The 18,117-nt window shown below is 42.3% G+C and overlaps 1 protein-coding gene across 2 annotated transcripts in view; it reads right to left on the bottom strand.

Moving 5' to 3' along the window:
* LOC147901631 (telomere repeat-binding factor 1-like) overlaps window positions 1-1,208 on the bottom strand; it is a 50,143-nt gene extending 48,935 nt beyond the window's left edge. For both annotated transcript variants that reach the window (XM_087374927.1, XM_087374928.1), the window contains exon 1: window positions 833-1,208. In XM_087374927.1, coding sequence (XP_087231053.1) covers window positions 833-988 — 156 coding nt within the window. In that variant the 5' untranslated portion in view covers window positions 989-1,208. The remainder of the gene's footprint in view (window positions 1-832) is intronic.
* Window positions 1,209-18,117: the final 16,909 nt, after the last annotated feature.

The raw sequence follows: 18,117 nt of genomic DNA, 5'->3' as shown, positions 1-18,117 counted from the left end.
ACATAGACCAGACATGACTTTTTGGGAAAGAACGCATAAATGAAATTACAAAACTGTAAGTCAACTGCCACATTATGAATGTGTTATGAGGAACCCGAGCATGTTAGGACATAATGAGCTAGAAACCATATGAAGGATGCCCAGAATAAATAGCTTTTTCCGTGTACTATGAGCAAAGATCCGCTAACGTGAAATTTCACAATAGACGACATGCGTCCAAAAGGGCTCATGAACTAGGGCTTGATCGGAATACAGCTTCGTGGAAACACCACAGTTCGCCCCATCCTGCGAGATCCACGAAACTTTTGAACGCTAGAGCGAATGAGTTGGTGCCTAGCTCTGGAAGGAGAGTGCACAACTTTTCCCACGGGAGAGAGCTATGCAAAACCCGTGCAGAAAGATTCGTCATGTTCACTTCCCATCTTTATGTAAGTGTACAGGGCCAGAAATTCGAAATCCACATGACAGTCCATCAGATCTCCTCCAAACTATCCCAAGAAAAAATCTCATCGTGACTGTTTAACTGATTTGTCCAAAAAGCACCACTGAGTCCCAATTGCATTTGGTGTTTTTGCCTTGAAGCACATGAAAGGATTCTTTTATTACTTTTTTACCCTTTACGGAGTCTGGTGCAGCAATGTCGTCCCGATTCTGCTTGTCTTAAGGATTTGAGAGATTTAACTACCCGAGTGATGTGAAAACTAACCAAAAGTCATCGAGTACAACAGCTGAAACTCGCTCAAAGCTGTGATCGCGCGCAATTTCTGCGCTGTACTGAGCGCGTTCTGATCAAAGCATATTGCGGAGCGTAAAAGGAGAGCGAACGACGTACTTTCAAATCCACGTTTGATCGCGAGACGAGGCAAGGACCGAATTCGGCATCTTTCTGGATGGCTCTCCATTTTCCGGCGCCGTAACGGTCGACGCCAGCGCGAAGGGCGGCCTCCTCCTGGGAGGTCCATTTCTGTTTGGGGGCTCCCATCTTCATATCTGCGGCGAGGGGAGGGAAAGCTGGACGATCATGCTGGAAGGAAAGGGAGGAAGGGAGAGGAGAGGCAGGGGAAGCAAGGGCAAACGGAGTTGTGGGAAGATGCAATGGAGCTCAAGGAAGCCATGGAAGCTCTTCTTAACAGAAAAGCTCGAGGCCATCGCAGTAGGAGCCCGTAATGGGACACACAGTACGGCCTTCAACTGGACGACCCTCCACTACCCTTACTTATTAGGCCCCCCTTTGAGACCACCCCTTGGCCCCCCCTCTCCCTTCCTGACACCCGTTCCCCGAGTGTTGGCCTCGTCTCCGCTCCACATCCTCGTGGCTTCCCTGCTCGACTATGCACATGAAGAGTCTCCTAGTCGGAACTGCATAGAGCACTCGGTCGGCACAGGTTGCCCACCCCGTAGCCTTTCTTCAAAAAGTGTCCATGCGGTGTCCTTGGGGAAGCCTCGACGTTGCTACCGAGACAACGTTGCTAGCCAACCGGCCTCATGTTATTGGCAGGTCTTGCAGTAACTATCTTGGTGTCATCAGGTCTGGACCCCTTGGCCTTCCTTTTCGCCCCTTGGACTCTCCATTCACATGTCCTCCCTACCAACGGTTCCCTAGAGTTGGTCTGCTCTCTGCGCAGCAAATCCGCGTGCCTCGCCGAGATGAAGGAATGGGGAAAGTGGGGGAGGTAGAATTTCCTGCTTGGAAAATGGTGACGGGCAGAGCCCACAAGCCATTTTTTAGGTGGGAGATTCCAGCCTTCAAATGGTTGGGGAGGGGGCTTTACCTCATGCCAAGTGTGAAATTCGATTCAAGCAGGTGATTACCACTTTAAAAAGTTTTTGATCGAACACCCCATATCCATCTTCCGTTGGCCCAAGCCTTTAACGAGCTTGATGGTGCAGATAAAGAGTGTTTGATTGGTGCTATAGAGAGCGGCCCGACGGTGCACGAGGTGTGCCAAGTCGAGAAGCATTTGCCTGAAAACTGTCCATAAGGTGCTCAGCAGGGCCTTGACGTTGATGCCACTGACAGACGCTGTGAGCGTTGCTAGCCAGCTGTCCTCAGATTATTGGCAAGCCTTACAGTTATCTTGGTGCCATTGGGCCCATCTGAACCGTGCCTGAATTTTACCCCTCTATCCACATCCTTGGGTGTGAACATCAACAAAGGAGTGGAAGGTGCCCAAGGAGATATTCATGTGAGTGCATTCCCACATTATGTGAGTTCATGAGAGACCTTTCACCCGCTACAATTGCCTAGAATTAGTGATAATTGTTCCCCTAAAACTCTAACAATATAACATGATAACTATTTGCTCGAACATTGTGTCAAACATCACCCAAAGTGCGAGGTTAACGAATCTCCTGAAGCTGCTATTCATAGTGCTTGAATAGATGTGGGAATGCATCTCAAATGGCAACCTGTCTAAATAGCACTCCTTGTTTCAAAGATGCGGGAATGCACCTAAACAATGATTCCAATTTGCAATCTCATCTCTAGACTCTAGTTAACACCATTTCCACCTGTGAACGTGATATATGGCTGTTGTCACCTTCCAAAATCCATATCTGTCACCTGCCCACTCCATCAACGTTAGGGGAAGACCCTCAATCGCACGTTTTTTATTTGTCACCTTCCAAAATCCAGATGTGTCACCTCCCTCTACATTAGGGAAAGATCCCTAATCGCACTTTTTTAATTTGCATGCGATTGGCGATTCGCAACCTCTCTTCAAGACACATCTAGTCATATTCTTGGTTCTAATTTAGGGCTTTAAATTAAAAGTTATACTTCTTTGTGTATTATAGTAATAGGTCTTCCAAAAGTAAATATACTTCAATGGTAAATTCATATTCTACCAAGGAGGAGACATAGGTTTAAAATATACCAATCATACACACACATTATAAATGTCCTCGAGGTTTTACCTATGTACAAAATAAAATGATCAAAGATTACATTTTAACAATATTCAAAGCCACTTTTGTACTATTGCATGCCACATGGCATGGAGGACATATCCCACATGTGAGCAAGCAAATGGATGTAAGTACCCTCACCTATAAAAGGGAGGTTCATTTGAAGTAATATCAATCAAGCACTTTGCTCTATCTCAAGATTCTCTTTATGAGTCCAAGCTAATCTATCTTGGAACCTAATTGACTTGAGATACATGTCATGAGCACTCTCTTCATCATGTTTATAGCAACTGGGCTTATCGGTCTAATGAAATCTATACCCCATTTCTTAAAGGGCTGGTTAGTTAATATTTTGGTTAAAGGCATCATGTCCACCTTTTGTGGGATTTGCACACGTTGGCAGGGGTCACACCGCTTGATAAATTTGGCTACGTCTTCAAAGAGAGTTGGCCACCAAAGGCCAGCTTGGAGCACCTTATGTGCTATAAAATCAGTGGCAAAATGCCCTCCCACAATTCCAGGGCGAGCTGCTTCAAGCACCTCAATGTATTCGTGCACGCATACGCATCTACGCATGATGCCATCCTTGCCCATGTGGTATAGTTGGCCTGCAATTAGCTGATACAACACTGTGTCCTTGATGAGTTTGCAGGCTATATCTTTCTTAAGAACTTGGCCCAGTGGTAAGCCATTGGCCATGTAATGACCGATCTCGGCGGCCCATTTAGGGATGATGTCAATGAGGAAGAGGGAAGCTTCCGGGAGGTCATCTTCAAATCTCGTCAGAGTCTCACCATTTGGGATCCTCAAGAGGTGGTCAGCTAGGACATGGGTCATCCCTTTACGTACAGTGACTGTGAAGTCAAACTCCAAGAGGATTAGCATCCACCTGGTAATGTGTCCTGTCATGCATGGCTTGTTGACCAAGTATAGTAGTGCTTGCTGGTCCACAAAGAAGACGAACTTGTTGGCCAACAAGTAAAGCTTGAACTTTTTGACTGCATAGACCATGGTCAGACCCTCCCTCTCTGTTGTTGTGTAGTTAACCTTGGCCTCATTTAGTTGCCGACTCGCAAAGTACACCGGGTAGTCCAGGTTATGCTCCCTTGGTTGGCTAACACACACCCGATAGCAAAATTGGAGGCATCTATGTGAACGTGGAATATTAGATTTCAATCCGAGGCTCTCAATACTGGTGCAGTGGCTAGGGCTAGTTTGAAGGTTTTAAAGGATTTTTGGCATTCCTCGGTCCACTCAAAGAATACTAACAGTTTATATAATGGGCGGGCTATGTTCGTGTAGAACAAGATGAACCTTCTATAGTAGCCCATGTGGCCAGTAATCGCTGTACTCCCTTGGCATTGGTGGGGGGTGGTAGTTCCAAGATGAGTTTGATTTTGTTGTGGTCCATGGAGATACCATTTTGGGACACTATGTGGCCGAGAATTACACCATGTTTAACCTAGAATTGGCACTTTAGGGGGTTTAGGGATATACGGTACAACCCACACTTTTCTTGGACTAGTCTCAGGTATTTCAGATGATCATCCCATGTCGAGCTCATGCATATGTCACCCGGGAAGACTTCCATGAATTCCCTCAAGTACTCCTCGAAGACAGTGATCATCAACCGTTGGAAGGTGGCAAACACATTGGTCAATCCAAATATCATTACTCTAGTTGCATACACACCCCACTCGGTTTGCGAAGGCTATTTTATGTTGATCCTACAGAGGGATGGACACTTGGTTGTATCTAGAGAATCCATCTAGGAAGCTATAGACTTCCTTTTTTGCTACCCTTTCCAGGACATGTTCCGTGAAGGGCAAGCAGTAGTGGTCATGCCTGATGGCGGTGTTAACTTTTTTCAAGTCCATGCATACTTGAATCTTTCCGTTCTTCTTCAGGACTATCATGATGGGTGACACCAAGTCGGTATGCTCAATCTCATAGATGAATCTTGCATCTATGAGTTTTTGGATTTCCTCCCTCACTATGAGCACGTATTTGGGATTCATAGGGTAGGGATGTTGACATACCGGCCTGGCATCATCAAGCATGGGTATCGTTTGTTGCACAACTTCAGCAGGCATCCCTTTCATATCTACGTATTTCAAGGCCATACAATCCTTATATTCTCATAGGAGAGATATTAGAGTATTCTCCTCATTGGGGTAAAGATCATTGATGATGAATACAGGTTGGGGGTCCTAACCTTCTGGAGCCAGGTTTACCTCCTTGACTGTGGATGAGCCGTCATATCCTTGAGAGCACCCGTCTTCCTGAGATCTCTTGGCCTATTGGTATAAGATCTTGTGATCCTTGATTGTGTAGGCCTTGTAGTGGGCTGGTACCTGTCATAGATCATCCTTCTCTCCACCTTCCTCTTCTATTTCTTCAGGGGGAGTGGTCCTCTTAGCCTTAGTTGAGCTTTTGGAGTTTCAAACTTGAAAGGGGCTCTTTTGTCGCACATATAGAGCCAACTGGGGAGGCTACCTTGCTCACCCTGGCTCCCCAATTAGACGAGAACTCATGATGGGTGGTAGTGGCGAGACCGTATGCTAGCCAGTGGAGGTCTGATTTGACCCTTACTGTCCCCTTCCTTACTTCGCGGGGTTCAAGCATGTTAAACATCCTAAGGGAACCACCGGGATCATTTTCTTGAGTTCGGGGGTTGTAATTTGGAACCCTATTCTCTCTGGAATGTCAATGTTGGCCAAGATGTGCATCTAGTTCTAAGAAAATTCCGCCTCGGGGAGAGGTGCATACCAAGATTCATCGGACTCTTTTTCATCCTCTTCCCTCTCACAGTGTCGGAATAGCTTCAGGGATGTTGTCCGAGTGGTTGTGTCAGATTCCACCGTGAAGAGTTGTCCTAACAATGGGTGGGTCTTGTAGGTGCACAGGTCCACTCGCATGATTTATTTCTCATGCTGCAGTAGATGTTATCAGTACATGAGTCGTGTATGAGCCCGAACATTCATAAGAAGAGCCTGCCTAAGATGGCTTCATATCCCAGCTTCATTTCCATGACTACGAACCTGATGGGGTACGTGAACCTGAATACTTTGATGTTAATTTTGGTGAGGACTCCCAAGGCCTTGCACCTCCGCCTCCATATAAGGAAACGATATAAGGTGAATCTTGCAAGGGCACATAGTTGGCGAATGTTGGGGGCACCTGGAAGTTTGTTAGAGTTTCCCCTTGGAAGTATCATGCATTTCCTTGGCCAAGGTTTTTCCCTACAAAGTCCCTCATCCACGTGTCTTCATCCTCCATGTGCTTTGAGTCAGGGTGCCCTATGAAGACTGTGGGTCATGAGTGCAGAAAGACGGCCTCAGTTTCAGCCTGTGTGTCAAGGAATGGCCTCCCCTTTTTGTGGACATACTAGCAAAGGCGTTCTTCGTTCTTGCTTAATCTATTTGGCCCAACCATTCAAACATGTTGGATATCATCCCTCTTATCTTGGAGGCTACAAAAGGAGCAGGAGAATGAGGTGGAGCTATGCTAAGTCTAGGGGGCTTTAGAAGCTCTTGGGCCAACAGATTCTTGTATTTCCTCATTCAAGCTCTCGGTCTCATAAGAGCTAGAGGAGTCCTCACATCAGGACCCTAACGCTGACTGGAGAGGTGGGAATGGAGCTCCTTGTTAGAGCTGACTCCAAACTGGGGCGAAATGTGGACTACACATAGTTTGAAAATACCTCCTCGGCTAGGGTTCCTTGGAAAATTTTCTTCTAAACCTCAAGTGAATGTATGAGATCTTTGCAGAGGTACACTCTACCTCAAATTCAATTCTATATTTTTGATAGTGTATCTGTCCCCATAGCTATCCCAATGGTCAGAGGGTTAGCTATAAGCCGACGGGTCGTAGGGATAGTCTTAAGGGAATGGTCAGAGGGATCACAGGGTCAGCTGTATGAGGATGGGGTTTAGGGATAGTATCAAGGCAATGGTGGCAGGGTTAAGATGATATTGGTATGCCAACAATCATAGGGTTAGCATTAAATCAATGAGCGATGGGATATTCAAGGCAGAGGGATGTGAGTATGGCAATGGTCGGAGGGTTAGCAAGAAAGAAACAGTCAGCATGATGGTTTGCCTCATAGGGATACCAAGATGGCAACAGTCCAAGGGTTAGCCATATGGCGACGGATCATGGGGATAGACTTAAGGTGATGAGTCAATGCCTATCAAACAAGTTGGATAGCAGACCTTGACACATTGTAATAAGGCGACGGGTTTGGTGACTAACATATGTCAAGTCGGTGGGATAGATCAAAGGCGATGGGTCATTGGGGATAGTGAGCTAAGGCAATGGGTCATGGGGATAGGAATTGTGTCACAAACACGCCAATTTGCTGACTCCCAACTAATGATTCTTGATGGTTTTCCAAGTTTTGTTCTAGGTTTGTGTGCATGGGGGGGTTGATAAGAACCTAAACCACCTACCACAAACAAAAAACATAAAAAAACAATAACTTTTGGCACACAAACAAGTGTTTTCTACATGTTGGACTGTCAAGCACGCCAAAACCACTTTGAAGTTCCAAACTAATCTTCATTTTCAAGTGTTTTTAGTTGGATTTGACACTACAACTAGCTTAGCAGTCATTCTAGCTCTACCTCCTTGTATAAACAAACATAAAAAAACAATTAAAAAAAAGCTCAAATACATGACAATGGCTTTATGGATAGAAAGTTAAAAAGTGAGCTTTCCTACTATCATCACTCTTTCTTCACTAGTTTCCACTTCCAATCCACTCCTAATCTCCACTAACAAGGCTTAAAGGAATGTGCAATGGGTTGCTATAGGAAAAAGCTAAACAAATGCAAAATCATACCTCTTATCTCCCCAACAGCGGCTCCAAAGATGTGCTATTAGCAGAGACACATGTGTCATGGGGATGGCAATGGGGTTTCCACTGAGAAGAAGGGGGTGAGAGGAAGTGGGAGAGAGAGGAGAAGGGGAGGAAACAAGGAAGGGGGATGGAGAAGGAGAGAAGAAGGGGAAGGGGAATCATGGCAAACACCAAAGGCAAACAAAGAGAGTAAGGAAACCTTAATCTCAACACATGAGCAAGAAGAGAGCTTGTATTTCTCAAAGGTTGCATACAACAATGAAGACCAAAGTCAACCATTTGGCCTCTTATACACATCACCATTTGAAGGGAGGGCCAACCCTATTCCTTATACCACTCTCTTTCTTCTCTCTTTTGCTACAACCACTTGGGCCCATATTGCACCTAGGCATATGCTGATTCTCTCAACCTCCTCTTTATGTTCAAATGGCTCTCGTGTTATCCATATATGAGATCCAAATGGCTCTTGTTTTATCCTTGCCAATTTAGGTGATCCTAATAACTACCTTGGTCCTGAGCCATTTGAGGCTCAAAACCTGTAGGACTACCTCAATCTTGAGCCATTTGTAGCTCAAAACCCATAAGGCTAGATCTATCAACATGCTCAATGGATGTGAACAACAAGCATAAATAACATAGCACATTAATCTTTTGAGACCCTATTTCTCCCCTAATCAGTGAATTTCCTAGTGTGATCTTTCATGCTCATCTCGCAATGGAAACTTTATGTTCTCTGTTTACCCTCCATGAAATTATCAACTCTATCATTATAGATTGATCAAACTACAAGCCAGTTTGCACTTGCCTTGTCTGCCTTATATAAAGTCTCTAAATTCTAGAAAGGGGAATCTATTCTTTAACATTTGGTCATTAATTAGGCCCCAAAACTTTATGTGTCCACCAATGTCTTTGAGCTTGTGAATGCTTGAATTCACAAGTAGTAATTGTTAATAGCTCTCTGATGAAAGGGTCATACACATGGGCGCCCATGGTAGTCCACAACCTTAAACCAAGTGTACATGGTCAAAGTACATCCATTGTTTAGCCAACTGGCCTCATCCTATTCACTAAGTCAAGCTCAAAACCTAGACCAATAGTAGACATCTTAAAAACATGAGGTTGTTGATCATCAAAGAGTTGTATTGGAAAACAGATGCTTTGAAAACATGGATATTTGCACCTTGTTTCAAATCTAGTAAGGAATCAATTCCATTATCTAGCCCACCATCCAATCCATGCCTAGCTGACTGCACAGCTTTGTGAATCCTCCTTCTTTCAAGTAATGGTGTCACTATCTCAAGAACTTGTTAAAAACCAAGCTCATCTAGCTCTTGTATGGGCCTTTGTTAGCAGTCAACATATCCATAACGATGTCTTTTGCGACATTAAATTCAATGCTTTGCATGACACATGAGGATTCTCTTTTGCATGTTGTGAAACCATTTCATCAACTTGTTTATTTTTACCTCAACAAGATCCCTCTCCAACTGGATGCTCATGAACTCTAACATGTATAGCACATATTGTACTATATTCACGTTCATGTGGAATGTAGTAATTATACATGCATTGGACTGTGCAACATAGATAGGTATTTTGCCACAATGGATGCAGACAAGGGAGCCATTCTCTCTTTCAATTGGACCCACCAACCATACTTTTCTCAGTTTTCCTTTCTGTTGCATTTCATTGTTTTACATGAGGTGGCCTCTCCGTAGCTACCTTGAAGTGGCCTCTCCATAGCTACCTTGAAGTGGCCTCTCCATATCTAGTCTTTTCCTATAGGGCTCCAATAGATTATTGGTCCTTTGAAGGGAAGAGTAGGTCCTTGAAGTGGGCATTGATTGTGATTTATGAAAGACAAAGAAATAGGGCCAAGGGGGTTCATAGGAAGCCATGATGTTATGGCCTCGTGTGAGCCACCTTGGCCCTTTTTTTTAAGTTTTTCATATGGCCAATGGTTTGCCCCTAAAAGGGTTCAAGAAATACAAGAGAATGACTCTCCATAAGGTCCTAAATGATCACAACTATTGGAGATATCGTGGTCTCCTTGTGGCCTCCTTTGGCCCTTTGTTTTGTTAATGTTTTTAGACAAAAGGAGGACCCACAAACCCTATATGAGAAGAATCCATGGTCATAAGAAAATATAGAGTTTGATGTGGTCTAGTTCTCATGAAACAAAGATAAATATTTTAAATAAAACTTTCTAAACTTGTAGAATTTTTACACTATAACATGCAAAATTGCTTCATTCATATCATTCCAATCGTTTTGACTACAAACATGACCATATTTGAAGTCTTATCGATGATGAAGTTATGGATGCATTAAAATTGGCAAAAGAAGCCTAGAGGCCGTGTTGTTGTGGCTTCCTTGGAGCCCCCTTTGCCTTTTTTTTTGGCCCTTATGAGGGGTCCCTTCAGTGCCCATATATTATATATTTTGGCTTATAAAGTTCTTTGGTTAAGGATCCAAACTCTATTTGAGAAGAATCCATGGTCATAAGAAAATATAGAGTTTGATCTGGTCACTCTCATGAAACAAAGATTAGTATTTTAATCGAAAAGTTTTAAACTTGTGGAATTTTTACTTTAACATGTAAAATGGCTTCATTCATATCATTCCAATCGTTTTGACTACAAACACAACCATATTTGAACTCCTATTGATTGATGAAGTTAAGGCTGCATTAAAATTGGCAAAAGGAGCCTCCCAGGAGGCCGCAATGTCGTGGCCTCCTTGGAGCCCCCCCCCTTTGCCTTTTTCTTTTGCCCTTATGAGATATCTCTTAAGTGCCCATAGCTTATCTATTCTTGGGTGGGATATGCCATTCAAACATGAAAACTACCATGTAGTCTCATGGCCACCAAGCAGATCTTGAATGAGGCCGCGATATTGCGGCCTCCTTGGAGACTTGTATGCCCATTTTTTTTGCCCATTCAAAGGCTGAGACAAATACATATTAACATGGAAGAATACCTAAAAAATGGGAGAAAGGGGGCTTGAAGGAGACCGCAATGTTGCGGCCTCCTAGGAGTGGTGTTTGGCCCATTCAAAGGCTGAGCCAAGTGCATATGTAGCATGGAAGAATACCTAGAAAAATGAAGAAATGGGGCTTGAAAGAGACCAAAATGTTGCGGCCTCCTAGGAGTGCTGTTTGGCCAATTTTTTTGCTGATTCAAAGGCTGAGCCAAGTATATATGTAGCATGGAAGCATACCCATAAAAATGGAGAAAGGGGGCTTGAAGGAGACTGCGATGTCATGGCCTCCTAGGAGTGTTGTTTGGCCATTTTTTTCCCCCATTCAAAGGTTGAGCCAAGTACATATGTAGCATGGAGTAATACACATAAAAATACAGAAAGGGGGCTTTGAAGGAGACCCGATGTTGTGGCCTCTTGGGAGTATTATTTAGCCCTTTTTTTTGCCCATTCAAAGGCTGAGCCAAATACACATGTAGCATGGAAGAATACCCAAAAAAACTAGAAAGGGGGCTTGAAGGAGACTGCAATGTTGTGACCTCTTGAGAGTGTTGTTTGGCAAATTTTATGGCCATTTTATTGACTTGAAAGAGCTGGATTTAGCCTCCAAATTTAGGTACATCCACTCCCAAATCAGCCTCCCCAAGATTAGGCTAGATAGTCTGCTTACTTTTCCTCTCTCTCTTCTTGGGAGGTGATACTAATTTCTCTTTACCCTTCCCCCTTGTCTTAGGTAGAGAAGGTGTACTCTCTCTAGTATCCATCTACAAAATAGTAACTCAAACAACCACAAGAAATAAACAATTCTTCACAATTCCATTAGAATGATAAAATTGAGATGATGTGAAGTCAATTGAGATGCTAATTTCCTTGCAAAAAATGAATGAAGAGGGGATACAAGTGCTCGTGACATTGTGGCCTCCTCCACACATGATTTGATTAATTTTTTGGCACCTTATTAAAATTTAAAAAACTCTTTTTGGATAGAGTATGGGCCTATTAGATGGTTAAAAGAATGTACAATGAGGCTATGAGGAGACCGCGATGTCGCAGTCTCCTTGGACCCTCCATTCACTATTTTTTCAAGATTTCAAATTTGACTTATCCTTGCTAATTCTGCATCTTCCAAGAAGCAAATAAATGATCCAAGGAAGAGTTTCACAAATGTTGGGCTAATTTGGAGGCTAAACGCAGTTCTTTCAGGTCAAGCAAAAAAATGATCCAAGGAAGAGTTCCAAAGAAATGTCAAAAATTTGCATAGATGTGTAATCCAAGGGCGATGCACTAGAATTATGTACTGCTCCCACTACTATGTTAGAAACTAATTTTAATTTTGGAGAGAAATTATCACTTTAATACATGTACATTGAAAATTTATAAACTTATAATGTAAGCATGATCACCACATATTTTGAGAGACTAGAATGGACAAATTTTCATGCAATCACATTTTTGCTATATTTACTCGAATAGAAGTTCATTTGCAATCACATTTCTTTCCTCGTGGTTCACTTTCTATGATTTCATTTCTCATTATTTTTATAATATAATGCTCACAATGTAGATTGGCAATATTCAAAGAACTTGGAATTGTAAAAAGCCTTCAAATGGTCTTCAAAAGTAGACAAAGGCATAGTTTCTAGGAAACTTCACTCAAACTTTGGGTGAGCTTGAACACAGTCACTCAATGTTTTGACTTACCTAAAGTTATCCCATGCCCAGGATCAATGGCCTCATGCTCGCCATTCCCTCTTTTTAAATTGATTCCATCTATCCATGCTCATGCTCAATGGCCTCATGGCCTTATGTAGTGTTATGGATAAATTTGTTGACCAAAGTAAAAAGGCATAAATATGAGTGTGTGCTCTTATGTGTGGCAATAGTATAATAAAATATGGAGTGCATAGGACCCAGGGTTGAGGTGGCAGGGCATGACCATGTGCCACCCTTCCACGTAAGAGGACCCATAAGGTGTGTTGTACATAATCCATGGTAGTAATATTATAAAATGTTAAGGTGGCATGGCTCCTCCATGTGCCACCCCTCCACCTAGGCGGTCCCATGCCTGCATTTAGTGAGATATGGCCCAAAGTCCATGGGAGAAGTAATATAAAATAGGTGGAGATGGATATTATATTGGGTTATTCCCTCCATGTAGGATAGGCCCATGTGGGGGAGGTATAGAATGTCCAAGAGTGCAAGTTAAATAATGGGGAAAGTAGGATGAGGTGGCAAGATTCCTTGAAACAGGCGTTTGTGCGGTCGTCGGTAAAATATAACCCAATAGTGTCAATATAAGCATCGGTATATAGGGGTTTAATCTGCTTCTTTTGAATAAGCACATCCCTTATTTGTTCTTTCCACAAAGAAAAGTTTGTCCCATCAAACTTTTTAATGCTAAAATCTCCTTTTCAGACATGGAAGAGGATGCCATGATGCAAATGAAGCAAACGTCCCAAATGCTAGTGCCTACAAGAGAGAATCACACCAAATACCAGGTGCACCCAAATGTGTATGCCACAATAGAGTGAAATATCACCAAAACTCATGTCTCAAAGCATCTGACTCATGTGCATATACTATGCATCCATATGAGCAAATCTAGCTTAAAAGAAAATGCCAACTGCAATGGCAATCCAAAATGCCAATAAGTGCCAAATGACTTAAGCATAAACACTGTCCACTAGTATATGCATTAATAATATCTCATCCAAGAGAGCATAGCACTATCAGTGCATCACCTGCAATGTGTCAAATCTATCCCTCAGCATAAAATAGCATCCATGTGCAAAGCATCCATAAAAATAGCACCCCACAAGGCAATTTGGACCTATCAGCACATCCAATAAGGACCGCAATGCATCCAAATGGCCTATAAATCATCCACTGCAACCCAATGCACACCACAAATGAGTGCACATTGCTCAAACTACAACCAGAGTGATCTGCATAAGGTATGCTCAAGAAATCATAGTCCCACGGTAATGGCCGCAACTAAAAATAGAACCTGAGATGCCTCAAAACATGGGCACCATTGCATAATCGAACTCAGCAAGAAAATCTGCAAATATCTTTCTTCTGTCAGAACTCCAAAATCCCAATCGATGAGTGAGAAATGAGAGTCAACACTTATCCATTGCCATGTGGCATAAATCTAAGGTTTCAAAACCTTAGAATGAAAAATGCATTATAGAGAGACGAAATCGAATACATAGAGATCTATAACTCTAAAAATCCTCCATCGAATCATGTAAGAACTGACAAGTAGGGGTTTTTGGGCATCCAAAACGCAATGGGATAGACGGTTTTGGAAACCGTGGTCTCAATCACTGGGTCCAACACATGGACTAAAAAACGTTTTTGGAAACAGAGCTGTTTGTAAACTCCACTGGAGTGTGAATGATGAGCAACATAGAAGTTTTGGGACCTCTTGAGTCCACCGGAACTAACAGATCTACAAATGATTGCTCCAAACTTGAGTTCCAACACCCGGGCAAAAAAACGCAGAAATTGGCACAATGAGCCAGAAATCCAATGAAATGATCCCAGATTCAAGAATGAAGGTGTTTCCAAGCTCTTGAAGTGAATTGGACACAAAAGCAAGCAATAGTTGCCTCTACAAGTCAATACGGAGTCTCTGTCATCGAACGGAATAGGGAAAAGCTCATAAAACGACTTTTTCTTTGAAAACACTTAAGAGGCTCTCAAAATCACTTCGCAAAACCAAAGTGACTTTTCCAAAGGTCCTCCAAAGTCTCTGCACACTGGGATGCAAGTAAAGTCATCCACAAAGCTTCCCACAGAGCTTCTCCTTCCTCCCACAGAGCTGCTGAACTTCAAGCATTCACGCACGCTCAGCTAGATCACCCAGGTATAAATCTAAAATATCTAATCTCTTTCATGCCTTCTCCAAGCTTGAATTTTGCTTGCAAATCACCTCTAAGAATGCCTAGTGCCTTTTCAATCATGCTTTTATTGATGTTAATTTTTTAACTTTGACAGACAATGTATCCATCCTTCACATTCGCTTCATCTGTCAACTTGGTGGAGTTGGAGAGAGAATCCAAATTAACTTTCAAATACTATGTGAGGAGCTCTCTATGTCACAATTTCAACATTAGGGGAGGAACAATTGTGTAAGGAGCTCTTGCATGTCACAATTTCAAGATTTAGAGAGGAAAGATTGTGTGAAAAGCTCTCACATTGTGTAGAGGGGAAGGACAAATTTTGTGAGATGCTCTTGGATTGTGTAAAGATGGAGGAGCATGATGACACATTTGGGAGGGGATCCATTGTGATATGCTCTTGGATTTTGCAGAGATGGAGGAGCATGATGACACATTTGGGAGGGGATAGAAGTTGTAGAAAGAGCGTAATAGAGAAGGTTGAGAAGTAATGGTGAAGGGAGTTGGAAATGGTGAAAAAGTAATTAGATGAAATAGTGAAAGGAGTAAAAAATGGTAAATGAAATGGAAAACTAGAGGCTTAAGTAGGCCGTGGTGGTTTGGATCAAGCGAGGGCCACCACAGTGGTTGTATGAGGTAGCTAAGTCATAAGTCATTTTCCACCCAAAAAATTGGTGTGCATGCAATTAGGTAGAGTGCAATTAATTAACAGCCACCGTGGTGGCTCCTTCATGATCATTTGGACAGGTGGCAGGTTAATAATTGGTAGCTTGAATTTTGACTGGGGTTGCATGGGATTTAATTATGACTTAATTATCAATCACTGGCATGGCAACTCCTCTATGATTATTTAGATGGCACCACTGGGCTTGCATGCAATCTAAGGGTGCAGTGAATGCATCTGCGAGGTGGGAAATCTTGCCCACCTCATGGGCAATCATCCATGATCTGTAAGCAATGCACCGGCATGCATGCAATTTAATTACCATTAGTCACCAGCATGGTGGCTCCTTCATTTGGCATTGAACTCCAAGCAACAAGGCACACAATCAACAACATGGTGCCTAAGTTCTTCCATGTTGTTGCCAACTAGCTCTTCACCCATGGAGCTACTAGGCATTAGGAAGATCGTTGAAGAATGGAAAGAGGAGTAAGAGGAGGATGAAGTTGACCAGGGTGAGGATGAGAAGGAGCACATGTACGGAGAGTTTCAAAGAAAGAAAAGACAAATAATTTACTACCTAATGTGATAACAAGACTTAATCTCAAAAACAAACACCAAAAAATTCTTAAACCCTTAAACTAAAGATTACAAGACGCTAACCTAACACTTACAAAAGTTCCCATGAAATTTTGAACTACTTTTCAAACATCTATAAATTTTAGCAATACAAAGTTCCATAGAGTATTTGTAGGGCCAAAAATTTAGGACGAATATGAGTGGATGGAATGACAGATTGTAGTGATGGAAGAACTACAACACATAGAGAGAGCTAGAACTTAAATCACAAGTTGATGCTAATGAATGAGTTCATTATAACATCTCTAATTCAGAACCAAACATGAAAGTCTTTGGAATTACGATCAGACCCATGATATCTAAAACAAAGTATAATAGCTCGGATGTGTGAGGCCAAGTTTGATTTTGCCATTTCAAGCTTCACTTTATAGAGATAACTATTGCGATCAAGCCTATCATCATCTAGCCATTATGTAACCCTTAAAATATTGGCAATCGATGTTAAAAGCAACAAATTCTTCAAAGTAGCATGCAAATCAGGAAGAGTAGTATGAGGTTAACAATTTCTACAAAAGCACTGAAAATGGGATAAGAGCTTATGATTGTAGGGAGGAGTGTAGAATGTAGCAGTTTTAAAATTAGTAGTTGTGCTAACTATCAGAGCTAAGCTTTATGCAAGCAAGCAAGTGCTAACATGTAGAAGAGAGTAGCAAGCACTAGAAACCCAACAATGATTCTAAACATGGGCAACGATATTCCAATACCTATAGAGCTTATGTCTAGCTTCTATAAATTACAAAGATAATCAACCACATATTATCTCTCGGGCATGTGATTTCATGCTCCTGGAGAGTTTTTGTGTGGCTATGTTGCGGAAGTCCACAAGGAAAAATGAGTCACCAAGTAAATTTTTTCTTTTCCGGCCAAAGATCTAACTTTGGCTTGCACTAGCAAGAGTTGTCAAGCTAAAATTTTCCCCATAAGACAGCCAATACTAGATCTTCGCTAGAAAAAATTTGGCTTGCTCCTCCAAGATATATATTTTTTGGAACAGGAACCCAAAAACATATCTAGGCCAAAAATGGCTTGCCTAACTTCCGTCAGTTAATTTGGCTTACCAACACAAAGGTTTTTGGGTAGGGCAGCCACCATAATCATATCTTCCTCGGGCAAAGATCTCATTTTGGTCACCCTTCCCAAAAACATTTGGCCAATATTGTTGCCTTCTTTTACACATGTCCCCTTCTCATTAGTTTCCTTCTCTAGCACTTGTCTCCTTGTCCTCCATACATGTTAGTTTCCCTCTCTAACATTCATCCCCTTGTTCCCCATACCCATTTACTTGTCTTCTCTAACACTTGTCCCCTTGTCTCCCATACCCGTTAGTTGCCTTCTCCACTTGTCCTCCACACTTTCTTCTGGCCTTCAAAAGCATGCCTTCTCTATTTCGTGTCTCTTTGTCTCCCATGCCCTTGTCAGGTGTCTTCTCTAGTACCACTTCTAGTGGTGTCTGGTGGCCTTCACCACCGTTCCCACCTTCACTCTTGCCTTTATCCATCTAGTCATTCTTCATTTGATTTTGCACACAGTGCAAACACAAATAAGTTTGTAGAAGATTTACATGAAGTCCTAGACTTACATGTTGTTCATGTTCCTTTATCAATTGTAAGGGCATTGTAAGAAGGGGTTTCTCAGAGGGAAAGTTGTCACATGTTTATAAGTTTGTTAATTTGAGAGCTTTGATCCATGATGATTCCCAAAGAAATACACCATTGCTAAATCCACTGATTGAGCACTTGGATGTAGAGGATAATGGCCACTTCATTTTGGATTCATCCATATCAACATATAATGTTGCTATCTTAAAGAGGAATAGTTGTATAGGCTTTGCAAGGTATTCAAAGATATGCAATGGGCCTATTGACCTTAAAAAGGAGGATGGCTCTAAGATAAAATTTTTCCAAAGGTCTATTGTGAAAGAGGTCACATGGCATTGGCTATTTGGCCATCATAAAAGGTTGTTTGCTCATGTACAAGATCCACCCACTATAGAATCTGACACAACCAATAGGACTGCACTGCTAAAATTGTTCCAAACCTGTGGGAAAAAAGAGGACGAGAGGGAGGCATATGAATTTTAGTATGCCCCTCTCCTTGAGCCGGAGTTCTCTCAGAGCTGGTGGGTGTGCATTTTGCCAAGCATTAATGTCCTAGAGAGATTAGGG

This window comes from Dipteris shenzhenensis, chromosome 5 (assembly GCF_047967505.1).
Source record: "Dipteris shenzhenensis isolate YYH24624 ecotype China chromosome 5, Dip_SZ_1.0, whole genome shotgun sequence".
Taxonomy (NCBI): domain Eukaryota; kingdom Viridiplantae; phylum Streptophyta; class Polypodiopsida; order Gleicheniales; family Dipteridaceae; genus Dipteris; species Dipteris shenzhenensis.
Note: the sequence above shows the minus strand (reverse complement) of the source record. Positions and strands in the feature narration are given on the sequence as shown.